Source organism: Microcebus murinus, chromosome 5 (genome assembly GCF_040939455.1).
Source record: "Microcebus murinus isolate Inina chromosome 5, M.murinus_Inina_mat1.0, whole genome shotgun sequence".
Taxonomy (NCBI): domain Eukaryota; kingdom Metazoa; phylum Chordata; class Mammalia; order Primates; family Cheirogaleidae; genus Microcebus; species Microcebus murinus.
In genome coordinates, this window is record NC_134108.1 from 82,349,910 (window position 1) to 82,368,321 (window position 18,412).

The 18,412-nt window shown below is 34.3% G+C and overlaps 1 protein-coding gene across 2 annotated transcripts in view; it reads right to left on the reverse strand.

Annotated features, from left to right (window-relative positions):
- ADGRB3 (adhesion G protein-coupled receptor B3) overlaps window positions 1-18,412 on the reverse strand; it is a 682,014-nt gene that overhangs the window by 275,047 nt on the left and 388,555 nt on the right. For both annotated transcript variants that reach the window (XM_012752559.2, XM_012752558.3), the window contains one exon: window positions 17,896-17,939. In XM_012752559.2, coding sequence (XP_012608013.2) covers window positions 17,896-17,939 — 44 coding nt within the window. The remainder of the gene's footprint in view (window positions 1-17,895; window positions 17,940-18,412) is intronic.

Here is an 18,412-nt window from a genome sequence, read left to right on the forward strand (position 1 = left end):
TCCCCCACCTCTCCATCCCACTTCCACTGTCCAAACTCTATGGTCTCTCCAGCCTGGATTCCTGTAGAAGCCTCTGAAAGAGCTTCCTGCCTGCAGTCTTGATCCCTCTGGTCCACTTTCTTCATCTCTACCTAAGATTATTATTTTTTTAAATGTGTTTTCTTATGTATCTGCCTGATTTAAACGATTTTCATGGCTTTCTATAACTTTTGGGAAAAAGTCCAAACTCCCTAGCGAGCTAAACACAATGCTTCTCTCTCTGTTCCTACCTTTATCTTGGGGATGTCCACTACTTCTATCCCCTGACCCCTGAACCCAGGCTGTCTGCCACCTCTACCCCCTGACCCCTGAACCCAGGCTGCCCACCACCTCTACCCCTTGACCCTTGAACTCAGGCTGCCCACCACTTCTAACCCCTGACTCCTGAACCCAGGCTGCCTGCCATCTCTACCCCTCAACCTAGTATCTATTCTCAGCAAGCTAGTTGCTCTACCACCCGCTCCATAGTAATGCACATGCTGCTTGTTCTGTTTTGAAAACTTCACCCCACCCTTTGCCCCCAACCACCCACCCAACATTTAATAGGCTAATACCTTCAGGAATCAATTCAGGCATCATCTTTTCTGAGAGACCTTCCCTGGGTCCCCTGGTCTGACAGCTTCTGCCCTGCATGCATTCTTTTGCTTTCCAACTGTAACCATCTCTTCACTTTTCTGTTTTCATCATTAACTGTAATTTCTTAAGGGAAGGATCCTTGTTTATTCATTTGTGTGTCCTCAGAGCCCAGCATAGTGACTTGCACACAAAATATTTTTCATACATGTAGGTTATGAGCATTATCAACAAATCAAATCCCCGAAGTCTTTTTGCATCACTTGCTGTATGCAAAGGTAGGTACAGATTTGGGATGGGGTTAGAGGTGGCGATGGGAGGTGGAGAATGAATAAAATTAAGTCTCTGTATCTAAGAAATTCACAGTCTTCAAATAAACCATTCAATAAGCATAAGTTATGGAGCATAAGCAATAAGTTATGGAGTCAGTCTACAGTTTCTCTCTCTCTCTCCAGAATAGACAATGGAAATGATATAAAGGTGCTAGATGTTTCTGGTGCTCATTACGATAAGCCATTGACCTTGAAGAAGGGTAAAGAGAATAGGACAGATGACGCAAGCCTGTGAAAATGGCTACAAAATGCAAATAGGTTAAAAGGAGTTCTTTTTGTTTTTAAGAGATAGTTCAAGATCTTTGCTAGCAAAAGGGGAAAAAAGCCAATGGGGAGGGCAAGACTGAAGAAAAAGGAGAGGGAGTGTATAAGCATTGAATGCCCTGAAAAAGCTAAAGAAATAAAAATTTAGGGCCCAGAAAAAGGGGCCACAATTACAAACTACTTACAGGGAAATGGACTCCAGACAGGGACTTAAACAAATGACTTATTCAAAGATTATTTTCCAACTTCATAATTAAAAGGTTTTTTTAAAATCATTTTTCTAATCTTGTCTAAAAATACTCCAATAATGATTTTTATTCAAAATTAATAGAAGATATGGAAAGCTAATTTTTTATATCCTTTATGCCTAAAATTAAATCATCATGTTACTTTAATTAAATTTCAGGATAATTTTCTCTCTCTAATAGTAAGAATACAGGAAATATGTTTATAGCACTGTTAAACTAATTTACTCGATGGTATCAGCTGTGACTAGGGCAAACATAAGGTACTAAATTATCTTTTCCAGACAATCGGGGTACTATTTCCTTTGCTGAATAGGTAAGTTGCTAATTAACCTTCCATAACTGCTTAGCTCAGTCACAGCCCTTTGCTAATGAAGATCATGGTCTTTATTTGATTCTGTGGCCACATATCTTACACTTTCTCTCTAGATGGTAAGTTCTGTACCTCTTTCACTATTTGTGCCTTTCGTACATAACAAAGTGCCCAACATTGTAGGTAGCGATGAATAGTGCTTGAATAAATGAACACATAAATGTATCAATAATAAGGGAATAAAGGAGCAAGTGAGTGAAAGAGTGAATGAATGAATGAATGATTATTATGTGCCAATTCACTATTGTTGCTATTTATTTGATTAGTCTGGGAAAATTCATCACATGTGCTGGACGGCAAGGCCATGGTGAACTTCCAGCCAAAGGATGGTCTTGTCTGTCCAATGACTTCTCATCGCTTTGCAACATTACAGGATGTCATTACCATCAAATTTCACTGTGGTAGTGTTTCCTAACAGGCTCAACAACAGCTGAGGGCCCAGAGGTACTAAGGATGTTCGTGATTTCATGGTTCATGCATTTACTTGGAAAAGAGGCATTGAATAATCCACAGAACTGAAATAAATGTAATATTAAGTTTACACAGTATGGCTATTTGATTTTGCACTTAGGTAACAGAAGTTTAGAAAATAAAAAGCAGCTAGCTAGGGTTACTGGAATAATAATTCTCAAATTTAGTGTGTGTTAGATCAAGTTGGAAAGTTTAACGTGCTAAACAAAAAAAGTACACAATACTTACATAGCCCCCAGAGGTTGTTATTAAGTAGATCTAAGTTGGGTGCAAAAATCTGCATTTTCAACAAATTCCCCTATGTCAGTGGTTCTTAATCAGGGATGATCTTGCAGCTCCCCTCTCCCAGGGACAATTTGGCAATATCTGGCAACATGTTGGTTGTCACAATTAAGGGGATAACAAGTGCTATGGCATCTAATGGGTTAAAGCCAGGGATGCTGCTTAACACCCTACAGTGACAAGGCTGAGAGACACTGCTGGTTCAGAGAGACAGAGAGAGAGAGAGGGAGAGAACTAAGGCAGCAACATTATCTCAGCTTGGACCGTGCTCATGATACAGATACAAAGAAGTGAAGTACATCTTACATAAATTTAAATTAAATGAGTAGGATGTAAAATGGTTCTAACAGAGATAAGCTCACTTAACGGAAAATTCCTTTATCAGCAGTACTTTATTCTCCAGTGATATTGGATAATGAGATGTTAGTGAATCACTAATTTACTTAGCCCTAAGAGTCCATGGTTTCTCTAGATATCCTGCAAGGGAAAGATTATCTCAGAACAACAACAAAAAAGTTCATTCATTCATTCATTCAACAAATATTCCCTTTAACATATAATTATTGAGCACCTAATCGACCTCTATCAAAAAACATCTGAAATAGTACACTTCCTTTATGAAGCTAATGATTATGCTTATGTTCAGAGTAGGTCTCAATAAATATCTCACGTTAATATTTTCTGACAAGTTTTAATTATAGTTTGACTAATTTCTACCCTGCTGGCATCTCACAACACAATTCATTAGAAAATACTATTGTCTACTTTCAATAATAGTAGAAATCTGTAAATGACTTTACCAAGCATTTTGAATACCAGAGAGCAATATGACATTTCTCTTTAGAGCCTCAAAGAACTTCCACTAATTAACTCTTTGTCTTCTTAAATTAAATTATCACTCCCTAGTATTTCAAGACAACTGCAAGCCTCCTTTTCTAAACCTGTAATAACAACACATAAGAATTACTTCTTTTACCAAACGTGGTTGATTTACCATTTAGCAGAACAAATTAAGAACTTATCAGTAATTATGAAAATAATTTCCTTCTTTTATTGAAATACTTTGCAGGCACTGCAGCTTAGCACATTATTATTCTAGGTGGCGTAGGTGTTGTTGAAAGGCAGTGTGAAAATAAGAGCCTGAATTATGAATTCCTCCCATGAACACTGAATCACTTTGTATTTTCTGTGGCAAAAAAGAACTTATTTCTCTCTTGAAAGAATAAAAAAGAACAAGAACATTTTAACTTTCAGAAACACATAACATTGCTGTACAATATGTATTGAACTCGATGACCTATCAACTTTGAAATAGTATTTTATTCTTTATTTACATCTATCCATAAAACTTACTACTTTTTTGTGTAACATATGCATCAATATAGACAAGGAAATAACCTATTGAAATTTATTATAAAATTTAAAAGTTCCTTCCATTTCAATTCAGCAAATACTTATCACATACCTACTCGGCTCCAGGAACAGAGTAGGTGCTGGAAAAACTGAAGTGGGCTCATATATCAAGGGAGCCAGAGAAACTCATGGATGAGGAGAGGTTTCCCTGAAAAAGCCAATACCATTCAAGGCAGTCTATTAAGTTTTGTATGCCTGAAACTATAAGAAAATAGATTTCCTTTTCCTTTGTTTTTGAAGATCATATATTTCAGCAACTTGTGATCTATACTAAGGTCAGATTGAAAAGATCTATCAACATAGGAACTATTAAGCTGAGGCATGGAGTGTCTTTTAATTATGGTGATTATTAAAAGGATGGCTGCTCATCTGTGACATACACTCATGGGTAGTGTGAGGTCTTTCTGAACAAAGGTATTGAATTTCTTTTAGCTGCAATACAGGCTAGTTGTCTATAAGTTATTTTCTAATTCTTTCCACCTATATATTTTGTATAAAGAGTTTATTTTTACTTTCCAACTGTTTTTGTTTGGGCTGCTGTGTACCCATAATACTTAAAGATAAATACCTTAGACTGGGTAATTTATCAAGGAGAGAAATTTATTGCTTACATTCCTGGAGGCTGAGAAGTCCAAATTTAAGGCACTAACAGATTCAGTGTCTGGTGAGGGCCTATTCCTCACAGATGGCATCCTCTATGTGTCCCCGTATGGCAGAAAGGTTAAAACAAGTTCTCTTGCACCTGTTATAGGAGCAGTAATAGCACAACTTCTTGACCACTCAGATGTCCCACCTTATAACACCATTACATTGGGGATTAAGTTTCAACATATGAATTTGGTGAGGCATAAAAACATTCAGACCATAGTACCAACAACAGTTCAGTATGTCACAGGTGAAAGGATAACCATATATTCTTCTGTTTTCCACATATTTCTAGTTCACAAGAGGTGTAAGACAATGAATTTAAGGCAGTAATGTTAAACTCTCTACCTTCTAAGTCTCTGCTATCTTGTCTTGAGACTTTAAGTTAACAAGAATGAAAGACAACAGATTTCCTTTGAAGGTAGCAGATATGGAAGGTGGTGTAGGCCTCTTCTCTGACTTTCAATTTTAGTCTAGGCTCAAGTTACAAACTATAAAGGATCCATATATTTTATGATTCCAGAAAGGAAGCTGACCAGTTGTAGACTTGGTAAGTAGTATCTCGTTGGAATGAGACTATATGGTACATTAATACGATTCTAATAAAATATCTTAAGCTGTATGCTAAGTATCCCTTGTAGACCAGAGTCAATTTAAAAATTTTGTTTTGGATCTTAATGAGTTAGTAAAATTTCAGAGTCTGCTTAGTTGACTAAGCACATGGATAGCCATGCATAGAAATTCCTGGGTAGCTGCCACTATGATGGTCGTAATGGCTAAAATGCACTTTGTTAGAAAATTTTCTTCAGAGTTACTCTTATTTCCCTATTCCCCATCTCAAAACAGAAACAAAAACAAAAACAAATCAAAAACTCAACCTAACAAACAAAAAGCCTGGCATTTGAAAACTGTATTTTCAAATGTGGTTTCATAAAACACAACTCCACTGTTAAAGATCATAACTACAACCTATTAGAGACAAGAAATAGTGCCACCCACTTTGATTTAGCCTACTGAGTATATCATCTTAGAATAGTGCTAGCTTACTATGTTGGCAAAAATTCAGGGCAATGAAAGTTGCCCAACTGTTGCCAAAACTCAGTTCTACTGGTAGCACCCAAAAGCAGTTGTACACCATCACCAGTTCATACAAAAATGAGCTGCTTGTATAAACATAGACAATTGATAGCCTACTTTATACCATGTAGTGGCAATATAGTATTTTACTATTGAAGATATTGACATATTTTTAAATATTTCCAAATTACTTTTCTTTTATAGACCATGTTTATATATATATTATTAAAAGCCTTCTTATGTTTTCCTTCTTTGCAAAATATGTTATCTGCAATAAGAACTCAGTTTGACTCCAAAAATAACTTTCAAAATATTGTTACTTGGTTTACAACCCTCAAATGTACTTATGTCCATTATATCAAACAAAAATGATGAAACAGAGGGTTTTAATTTTTTCAATCAAAATCATTATCAATACATGTATTTTTATCCTATTGCTCTTCCTCATGTCCTCTAAAGTTGGATCTATAACTTATGTATTTATTACCAAACCTTAAACTACTTTTCTTTAAGTTGATCTCATCTTTATTAATGTTTATTCAAATCTATATTTTAAATAATTTAGAGGAAAATATTAGTAAGAATTTTAGGAAACACAAATATACTGGATTGCTTGGTTAATAATCATATTGGCTACATTTAATTATTGCGTGATTATAACACCAAATCTGTAAAATAGTTATTAACTATAGTACAAGTGAGCAATTCTGGAGTTTAAAATAAGAAAAGGAAATAACAAATTAAATATTAAGTAAAATGTCCAATGTGTTGTTTATGGGATATGTAAGTGGGGAAAATTTTAGCCTGAGTCATTCAAATGACTGAAAAAACACAATTCTAAAATTATCTAATATGAATTCTCAGCATTGAAAGCCTGCATCATTCCAAAATAGAACCACAGACATTAACAAATTAGGAGAGGTTCACCAGGGCCTATCCTTACCAGCCAACTCTAAGTTGTTCTTATTAATACCATGCCCATTAATAATTGAACAACATAATTTAAAAATCTTGTCAAGAGAGTCTCTTGGAATCATCCCAGGGTTCCTAAGAACAATATAAATTGATGAGAAATATTGGATGAATTCCCAGTTTTGCAATTAGTGATTTTTAAAACATTTAGTTTAAGTAAATACTTTGAAAACTGACTTCAATGACTTTCTGAGGAAAGAGAGAGAAAGAGGGTAGATGGGCCAAATGCAGAACATTCATTTCACATAGCGTAGACACTGATGAGAGCTTTCTGTGGCACCTAGGAATCTCTTGGTCAGTACTTCTTGGTACTCTTCATCTAGGTCACTTTTTACTTTTGCGCTTTTAAAATCCCTTCTCAAAGTATATGGCACCTTTGAAAAATAGCTTTTCCTGATATATAAGGACCATTGTTCAAACAGGGGAATATGAGTAACTATCTTTCCTTGTTAGATTCTTCCACTAACCAACCAATGAACCAGACAACTCACGCCTCCCCCAAACTTTTACTGAGCACTTGCCATGCTTCAGTCACTGGGCCAAGCATTGTTAGAGCACTTTCTCTGTTGATCCTCCTTCCCATCCCATGTAATATTATGCCCATTTTGAATTTTTCAGTCATCTAGAGCATGGTGATTAGATATGTTGGGGTGATTTTTATTATCATACGTTTTGCTTATTACTGATTTAAGAAGTTGAAGGTAATTTCCTGTTTTATAACTCCAAATGGATAGGCAACCTTTACTGACAGATTTGGAGCTTCTACTCCCTATAAGATTTTATCTAAATTTATGAAGTGGAAATATTGACCAATATTACTCCTTTAAAAATTATAGCCTTTCTGATCATTATTCATATGTTAAATAACTGACTATAGGAAACAGTAATCTAGATATCACTGGCAATATTTTATATTTAGAAATATCTATGAACAAGGCCAGGGGATTTTCATTTCTGAATTATAATAGCATGCTAGAAAATTAATATTAAAGAGTAAACTCCGCCTCTTTAGTGTTGTGTTTTGTTTTGCTTTAACACACATGGCTCCTTATTTTATTTTTATTTTTCCCTTTCATATAAATAAGGATCTCTTTTGGCCAGAAAATACTTAGCTTTCATTCCATAATTTATGCCTACCACTTGTCAGACATTATACTATTTAAATGGATAGCTTGGATAGTGACCACTGTGGAGCTTAAGAGAAAAAGAGGCAGCTGGCAAAAGATGGAAATCCATGCATTTGAGGAAAGCTAATTGGAAGGAACTGAGAATTTTATGACCAAATGTTAATAGCTAGGTAGGTAGCTCAGTAAAGCAAGAAATGGATGCTGAAATGATATCTTACACATTTTGGATACTTGCTAAGCAAACATTAATTGTATAAATGAATAGTTGCATCTTGGAATAAGTAAGTCAAAGGAATATAAATAAATCAATTGAATTAAATGGCATTCCCTATTCTCTTTATCTTCTTCTATCAACCCATGAAATTTGTATCTTTTAACACACTACATAATTACTTATCTGTCTGTCATGTTTATAAATTCTTATTACCCTTCCCACACCTCTCCCCCATATAAGTCCCATAAGACAGGTTATTTTTGTCTCTTCACTGATATATGTGCCAGGAACCTTGAACAGTAGAACAAAACATAGGTTTTCAAGAAATATTTGTAAAAGGAATGAATGAATTTAGTGAGTACTAACTATCTGCAAATTTCTTCTGTAAGCACAATAGACTTTACAAAAATTAGAAATGCTAGAATATATATGAAAAAAATGTGACAATGATTCAGCCTTCATGGGGATTTGCAGCCTAGGTTCATAAAACCTAAGTGGTTCAGGGTACTTCTAGATTTAATTTAGTTTAAGGGATCCTGGGTTAAGGCAACATCACCAAGCATTAAGCAAAAGCACATACATACTGTCTTTGGAAAAAGGCATCTTTTTCCTTGGCCTCAAAGAATCCTCACCAATAATTGTTTAAGGACAATTGATATGATATAACCTAGCACAATAAGAAGGGATAATGAGTAAGAATTAGGAGTAAAAAAGAGCAGAAATAGATCCACAAACATTTAAAATATAAGAATTATCAGCCCCAGATTATTAAAAAAAACCTATGCTTGCTGTGTTAAAAGTAATAAAACATAGACTTAAAGTAAATGCATAAAATAGAAAATTCTAAAAAGTAATTAAAATATTTTTTAAAATTACTAAATGAAAACTTTATAAAAAACAAAAATGACAATAACTCAAATTTAAAACTCTATGGATAATTAAATAACAAGTTAGACAAAACTTAAGAGAGAATTAGTGGAGGCAACTTCCAAGATGGCCAACTACAGACACAGCTTGTTGGAAGGTTCTGGCAGAAAAGTAGGGGTTGAACTGAGGAGAGGGGAGAACAATTAATGCTCACATGCAGACCCTGGGGAGAGACAGCAGAGGAGTCTGGAGACTCCACCAAGAGGAACTGCGGAGCTGAGATAGAGGATAGAGAAGAGAGATCGGCAGCATGGACCAAATCCAGGGAGGCCCAGAGCCCAGTGAAAAGGTAAGTGGGGCTCCCCTTCCCCACCTGGGTGCCTCCAGCCAGCAGTGAGACACAGGACTCTCATCCTACTGGGGAGTGCCATAGGGACCAGAGAGCCAGCATTCTTGCATCTGGATGCTTCATCTTCTACACCTCCTCCATTCCTGACATCCCACAAAGCAATTTTGGCTCAAGCCAGCTTGTAGCCATAACCCCTCCCTCCTCATAGCAATCACAAAAGTGCTCTGTGCTGAGAGGCTTGCCTCTCAGCCGATCCTGCCTCAGCTGAGTGTAGTTCACCATTCCCAAATCAACCTGCCTCAGAGAGTGTAGTTGCAGCAGCAGCAGCTCCAATAGGCTGCACTCTATCACTGCTTCTATTCAACATAGTGCTGGAAGTCCTAGCCAGAGCAATCAGACAAGAGAAGGAAATCAAGGGTATCCAAATGGAGAAAGAAGAGGTCAAACTATCACTCTTCCTTGACAACATAATTTTATATTTAGAAAACCCCAAAGATTCAACTGAGAGACTCCTAGAATCAATAAATAAATTCAGCAAAGCCTCAGGCTACAAAATCAACATACAAAAATCAGTAGCTTTCATATATTCCAGTAAGAGTCAATCTGAGAATCACATCAAAGATACATTAGCTTTCACAGTAGCAACAAAGAAAATAAAATACCTAGGAATACATTTAACTAAAGAGGCGAAACACCTCTATGGCAAGAACTATGAAATCCTGAGGAAAGAAATTGCAGAGGATGTAAATAGATGGAAAAACATATCATGCTCATGGATGAGCAGAATCAACATCGTTAAAATGTCTATGCTACCTTAAGTGAGTTACAGATTCAATGCAATCCCCATTAAAATACCATTATTTTTTGCAAACCTAGAAAAAATAGTTCTATGATTTGTATGAAACCAGAAAAGACCCCAGATATCTAATGCAACCTTATATAATAAGAATAAATTGGAAGGCCTCACTTTACCAGACTTCAAGCTATATCACAAGGCTAGAGTAACCAAAATGGCAATGTATTGGCACAAGAACAGAGGCATAGACCAATGGATCAGAACAGAGAACTCAGATATAAAACCATCTTCATATTGCCATCTGATCATTGACAAAGCAGACAAAAACATACACTGGTATAAAGAATCCCTATTCAATAAAAATGGTCCTGGGAAAATTGGATAGCCACATGCAGAAGGCTGAAATAGGATCCACATTTCTTACCACTCACAAAAATTCATTCATAATGGGTAAACATACTTAAATCTAAGGGATGAAACTATAAGAATTCTAGAAGAAAATGTTGGAAAAAAACTCTTGTAGATATCAGCCTATGCAAATAATTTACAAAGAAGACCCCAAAGCCAATCACAGCAACAACAAAAATAAATAAATGGGACCTGATCAAGTTAAAAAGCTTCTGCACAGCCAAGGACACAATCAATAGAGCAAATAGACAACCTACAGAATGGGAGAAAATATTTGCATGCAATGCATCCAATAAAAGGCTGATAACCAGTGTATACAAAGAACTCAAGCAAATCAGCAAGAAAAAAAAAAATCAAACAACCCATTACAAAGTAGGTAAAAGACATGAACAGAAATTTTCAAATGAAGATAGACTAGTGGCCAACAAACACATGAAAACATACTCAACATCTCTAATCATCAGGGCAATGCAAATAAAAATCATAATGAAATATTACCTAACACCAGTGAGAATGGCTTTTATGAAAAAGTTTCAAAACAACAGATTCTGGTGAGGATGCAGAGAGAAAGGAACACTTATACATGTTGGTGGGACTGTATGCTGGTACAATGTCTGTGGAAAATAGTATGAAGATACCTTAAAGAGCTAAAAGTGGACCTACCATTTGATCCAGCAATCCTACTACCATGTATTTACCAAAAGGAAAAAAAGATATTTTATTAAAAAGACACTTGCGCGCAAATGTTCATAGCAGCACAATTCACAATCGCAAAGATGTGAAATCAACCCAAGTGCTCATCAATACATGAGTGGATTAATAAAATGTACACCATGGAGTACTACCCAACCATTTTACAAAATGGTGATCGAGTATCTTTTATAACAACTGGGATGGAACTGGAGCCCATTCTTCTAAGTGAAGTATCACAAAAATGGAAAAATAAACACCGCATGTATTTAATACTAAATTCAAACTAATCAATCAACACTTCTGTGCACAGATGGAAGTAAAATTCAAGGGAAATCAAGCAGGTGGGGGTTAGAAGGAGATAGGTACATTCACAACTAAAGGGTACAATGCACACAAACTAGATGAAGGGCATACATAACTTTGACTCAAATTGCACAAAAGCAAATTATGTAGCCAAAATGTGGATACCCCATAATATTCTGAAATTTAGAAAAAAGAGAGTATTAGTGAACTAAATAAAATGGACAACTAAGAGGCAAAAAAAACCCCAGAAATATGGAAGAGGGGTTCTGAGATGAAGAGGCTAGGAGACAACATTATTCAGAGTTCCATATGAAGATGAGATAGATTGTGGGTGAATCTATATGAAAAAAATAATGACTAAGAATTTTCCAGGCCTAATGGAGAGATCAATTCTCTCTAGATTTGGGTGTCCTATCCTGACCGTGCTTGCAAACATTTTTATTCGTTTACTTCAATGCAATATATAATTAATATTTTATGTGTGCAAGAATATAAAAAAATGCTGGAAAGCATCTCTTTGGGCTGAGGTTGGCAATTTTTTTCTGACTATAAAAGACTTGATAGTAAATATCTTAGAATTTGCAGGCAATGTGGTTTCTGTTGTGACTCAACTCTGCATTTGTAATACAAAAACAGCCACAGGTAATACATAAACAAATAAGCATAACTATGTCTGATGAAATATTATTTACAAAAACAGGTGGCAGTCTGTATTTGTGCCATAGGCTGTAGAGGGAAGTACCTACCCCTATGCTAGAGAGTCAAGGTAAGTGTTACAATAAAAAATATGTGGCAACATTTTATTTCTAATATTAGACCTAAGAATTCATGTAGAGCTTATAATGCAAGATTTCCTGAACTTTATAGCTCACACTAATGGACATAATGGGTTGTTAATAATATTAGAGGCACTTAGGTAAACTTTCTCAGTTGAAAACGATCATTTATGCACTAACAAATTCAATAATATATCTTCAGGAAACCAGGCACTTAAGATTCAATACCACAGAATCTATGATGTAACGTAAAATATTCTAAGAAAATTAACATTTTAAGGGATAAAGAAGAAAAATTTCTCTGAAGAAAGCTGAAATAAGGTCATTTTGAATTATAATGGCTTTATGAAAAAACATACAATTGTGGATATCACAAAGCATCAAAAAGTAATGTATAGTAGAAGGCAGAAAAGCAAAATATAAAAGCTTCATTTAGTTTCCTACTAATCAATCTTTAAGTACACATTTTTTATAAAATTAATATATTTTCTATTGCTTTCTGTAGTACTTTTAAAATAGCATGGCTGCTTTGCTAACTGAACATTTATCAAAAATAAATCTGGAAACAGCTATTCTAAAGTTGAGCATTATTATTTTTTACTATGACATTAATATTTCATTTTTTAGAGATAAGGTAAATTTTACTTTAACTTAAAAGGATTAGTGTTTTGATAATGTAAAGTTCTAATAGTTTCATTTCTGTCAGTGTGAATATAGTCAAGAGACACAAAACATAATATAGTTTTATGTTTTAGAGAATTGACGATTGGACGTGAAAGGATAATGGGAAATTCTACAGAATCCTGATATCTTAGATGGAAACTCCAAAAATGTAACTTAGCTGCTTCTGCAGTTACCTCCATATTGGCTCTGAATACAAGCAGTGAAGCAGAATTACATCAAGTGCCAATCAAAAGCAGATACTTCTTACCACTGTCACTACAGAAAAACAAACATGATCTTAAGAACAATCCATTAAACTTAAACATGTCAGCACCTAGGACTCATATTGGACATATTAGGAGCTGCATGTAAAAATGTTAATTTAGAACATTAAACATTTTATGTTTGTAACGTAATCATGTGATTTCCTTCCAAAGTATTGATTGCCATGATGTTTCACAGTTACATTTTAACGTGTTTAAGCAGACCATTTTGTGCTACAAAAGTAACAAAACTTCTTGAAGTTAAATAGTTTTAAATTCTATGTCTAGTTAATTAAATCACCAGGAAATTCTGGAAATAGTTATCTACTGGAATCTTGGCTATAAGTATGCTGAATATTTTGAATACAGACTTTCTTTTTTTATTACTTCTCAAGAAAAGGCTCCAGTTAGGAAACTGCAAGTCTGTAACAGATGCTTCCATATTTCTTCCCAAATGATAAGACCATAATATTACTGCTTTACATGGTTAGCTATTCTGGGTCCATTTTCTGTATTAACTGTTGTATAAATTAAGTCTCCAACAAGACCTCTTCTTTGTTTTTTTTCTTTTGCTCTTCTATTATAATTGTAAAAAAATTATTTCCTGTTCATATTAGTTTGCTTCCAGTCTATCCCAGTTTGAACATAGAGTTTATAAAAGAGCTTTATCATTTGGTTATTCCCTTAAGGGGAAAAGTTGGGTATTCAAAAATATTAATGCTTTGTATAATTGCTTCAAATTTCTAAGAGGTAACAGATTTTTCTTAGGGTGTATAATATTGTGTCCTTCTAACGTATAGGTATGTCAATCACTCAGAGAACAAAGACAATGATGACAACTCCCTGAAATAATGGGATGAAGCTGGGGTGTTAGTTGTATATTTGCTAGGAGTTATATTGTGAGGTACATGAAATGGTGACTGGTGACTTCCAATATGAATGACAAAGGACAGAAAGATGTTCTGGTTATGAAGAAGTACGGATAATGAAAGCAAAGGAGAGGAATTACTTCAATTCAATTACTTAACTTTGAGATAAAAGAAGCTAGTGTCATTCTCAGTCAAGACGTGGCTACTGCTACTCCCAACTCCAATAAATCAATTTGAAACGTGGAAAATGGGAAAGTGCCATCCTTAAAAGCTTTTGTTTGCAACTACAAGGTAGGCAAATATATTATAAATGGATTGATAAAACTGTTTAACAATAGTTCGGCCATGGTTAAGAAATTACAATTAAAACTCGGAAACATTTTCTGAAAACAAATGTGATCCTTTACAGACCTGACAACATCGGATGAATGGTGACCAGATCCACAGAGAACGACCACAGGTTAATTTAAAAAAGGATTATAGGCTTCCCAGGGAGTGTAGTCGCCACAAGTGATGTAAATACTCAAACTCCAAATTTAGAGTAGCTCAAAGAATGTGCAAATTATTGATCGATCACTCAAATGCTACCTTTGTAACCCACTTTAAAAGAAAACATTTAAGCATTTAAAAATAAATGTTTATCCTATCTAAAATAAGCCTATTTCTGAAGTGAGCAAACTACTTTGGATTGATATCATGGGTCACCTGTGATGAATCATTTTTGGTATCCTGTTAATTAGTGAGCTAAAGCAAAATCAAAATATGTTTTTAAATGTTTAAAATTGTTTAAAGCTGTTGTTATCTAATGAGGGTAAAATAAAATTCCTTAGTTTGAAAAATAAAATTAGTTCTTTTTAGTGAATCTTAGTTCTTTGTAATGAATCTTAATACTACAATAAACTGAAAAATTATACCATCAAACTTACAATATTAGTCTTAATAATTGCTAGGAATGTTTATCAATTGATAAAATAAAAGAGATGTGAAGTAATTTCTAAATACAAAGGGCATCTGCAAAACATGCACATATTCACTCTTGTACAAAATGAGCCAATAAATACTTGTTGAATGTGTACTATATGCAGGTATACTAGGCATCAAGAGTGCAATGATGAATAAGAAAGATAAAGTGTCTCTCTAATGATGCTTATTTTCTAGTGGAAGAGATAGACAATAAGCAAACAAAAATACACAAGAGAAAAAGGAATGCATGCTATGAAGGATATAAAATGGGGGACTATAAAGAAAATAGGATGACACTTTGAATTAGGTGGTCAGGGACATGCTCAAGAAGGGATATATAAGAAGGTACACAGAAGCACAGTTCATACAAGCATAGTTCATACAAGCGCAGTAAAATAAAATAATTTGAAAAAACATGTCAGTAGCCATCAATATAGAGAATATTAGATCAATCATGATATACAGTGTAGCAGGTACAAGGAATGAAATATAAATGGTAGAGTATAAAAATTTCCAAGACATATACTGAATCTAAAATTGAGGTTGCTAAGTGTTACAGACAGTATGATAATATTTATGTAAAAATAGTTTTATACCTATGGCTGCACACATGTCAATGCATAGATACCTAAAAGTATACACAGCAAAAGGTAGATAAGAGTGACTTTGGAGAGATGGACAGGTGTAGAGACCCAAGATGGTAATGACCAATAAGCCTTTAACCTAACAGTTATGTTTGGAAGTCTTACAAGATACTCAATGCATTGCTTTTGCAATTAAAAACTAATTTAAAAAAATTAAAAAGAGCAGAAACTTGATACACCACAATTAAAACACAAATTCTAATATTAACTTTCAGCCCCTTTCTGTATAAAAAAAAGTAGCACTATCTCTTCACTATTAATTATCCTTAAAGGACCAATAGTCAAAGCTAAAATCATCGCATTGCTAAAACTGTTGCATATATGAACTAGATGTGAAAAAAGGAAGTTAAATTGTTTTAACCTTCATTGTTTAAAAACTCACCCAGGAAAATAATTTTAATGATGAAGCAATCTGGTGAAAAGTGTGATAGGACAGAAGTTCTGTCACAGTGGATGCTTTTTGATCACTTTTCTGATACATCAAGGAAACATGAACTACATCGATCTCATGAGATTATCTTCTTTGAAAGGCAACTAAACACACCTCCTCTCCCTAGATAGCTTTCTTCAAGGACAATTTAAAAGTTGAATTTTGTAAAGCTAAGACAGGTTCTTCGTGATGGATAAGAGTCATGCTATCAGCAGATGTTAGGAAAAGCTGAGGGTGACTGATTCCTAAGGGGAATGCTGACCTCAGACACCAAGTGCTTTGTAAATTAAACTCCACACTTTATACTTTCTGTGGAAGGAAGCAAATAGGAGGTACAAAATAGGGGAATATTTCTTTTTGGAGTCTCCCTTTAATAGTCCTAAGGGACTTTGGGAATAACTAACACTTTTCCCTCTTTAGATCAACATAGAAGTACAGTCTACTCTGCAAAAAGGTAATAAAACTAAATCAAAGTTTGTTATTACTCACAGAGATATGCAAGTTGCTATAATCAGGAGTTTAAGATAGCATATTTTTCTGGAGCAGAAAACATTCAATTAAATTTTTATAGCATTTTATTCTTCCCTTGGCTATACAACATACTAAACAGCCCTTAGAATATGCCACCAAAGGCTTCTCTGACTATTGTAAAGAGAGGAACACATGTAAAAATTTTACTGCTGTGGATTTCTCTAAGAGATTTCAAAAAAATAATGACATCTATAAGGCCAGCTAGCTCATGCTATCACCAGGGCAAACTGGAATTCTTATGGTATTAGGGTTTCCAGAAGTAGAGATCCCTGGAATATCAGACACTATAGCAAAATGTATATTTAATATTATTAATTATAGTATTAAATTAATTATATCAGCACCCTAGGACTGAGCAAATTGTCAGGGAGTTTGATCCTTTCCTCGAGATTTTCTAAGCTTATCCCTCTTCTAGACTCTCTGGTGAGAAGCAAGTAACATTATAAAACATCAGATATAGATCATATCTGGGGTGAAGAACACTGGGAAAATTCTTAGAATACATCGAATGAAACAATGTGGTGCTCTACCTGACAGCATATGGATGGTGGTATTAGCTTTGGAGATTGATTGATATTGATCTCCCTTCCAAGCAAAACAAATAGCTGTAACCTACATAGATATTTAAAGTATAGGAGTCTATCTAAGATTTCACAATGGATTTTTCTACTTTGAGGCATTAAAATCTCATAGAACTATCAATGAAATAAAGATGATTTTGATCAGATATACTGAAATTACTTGTACAAACAAAAAAAATACATGGGAGGATTACTCATTTAGTATAATTATTTTCTTTTGTCTGCATGAATTCATAAAATATATGAATAAAAATTAAGTGTCACTCAATGTTTTTATGACAAAACAATCTGAAAGGACCAAATAAATATTGCATTACCCTGATAATAGTTTCAAGGTCATGCAAGCAAGTAATGTATTGGCTAAATGACCATAGAAATTGCTATTTTATTCTGCAATGCTAAGCTGAATTACTAAGGCAAAATGTTGAAATGGCATTTGAGCTTCCATAAATTCTACAATATCAGAGCTTTTAAAAAATCCTCGTGGAATTCACATCACAATGTGCCTTACAAATTAGGTAATGCAATCCTATCTTGAGATGTAACCTGATGGCATCATCACACACAAACACATTCATCATGCTGTCCTGTGGATTCAAAAAGGAGAATGTTTCCCCTCTGAGTATAACATCCCACTGACTTATATTCCTATTAACTGGCAAGCTGCTGAAATAACTTAATGTGGCTTGAATATTTAGTCCAAAGTAGTGTAAGAAAACATCTGTCACTTACGTTTTTGAGTCATCCCACAACGCACAATAGGGATTCAAAGTACCCTAAAAATAAGCAGAGAAAGAATAAATATACCTTGAGTACATATATAGAAGATTGAAGGATTATGTGAAATGGAAACAGAATGGCAGATTTCTTATCTTGCAGCAAGATATTTTAAAGATTCAACCTCAATATTTTATAAGAAACTTGCATTTCCTTTCTCAGAGATTTTGTGACCAATTTTATAAAATTCTACGAAAACAATACATTTATTCCAAATAGTGTAAACTATATTTAGTTTTGTTGAAAATTAAAAGTGAAGCTATCATATATCATAAGTCCATTATTTGATCATTTCAATTATATATTTATTTCTCTAGAATATTAATTGATAGATTACTTTCTTTAAGAAGACCAAAGTATTCACAGTATTTAAATGACAGTGAAACAGCCTATATTAGGCACACGTGCAATTATTACCAACACCTTCCTTTTAGCCTTTAATTGGTGCTTCCTAGAGACAAGAAGTATCCAT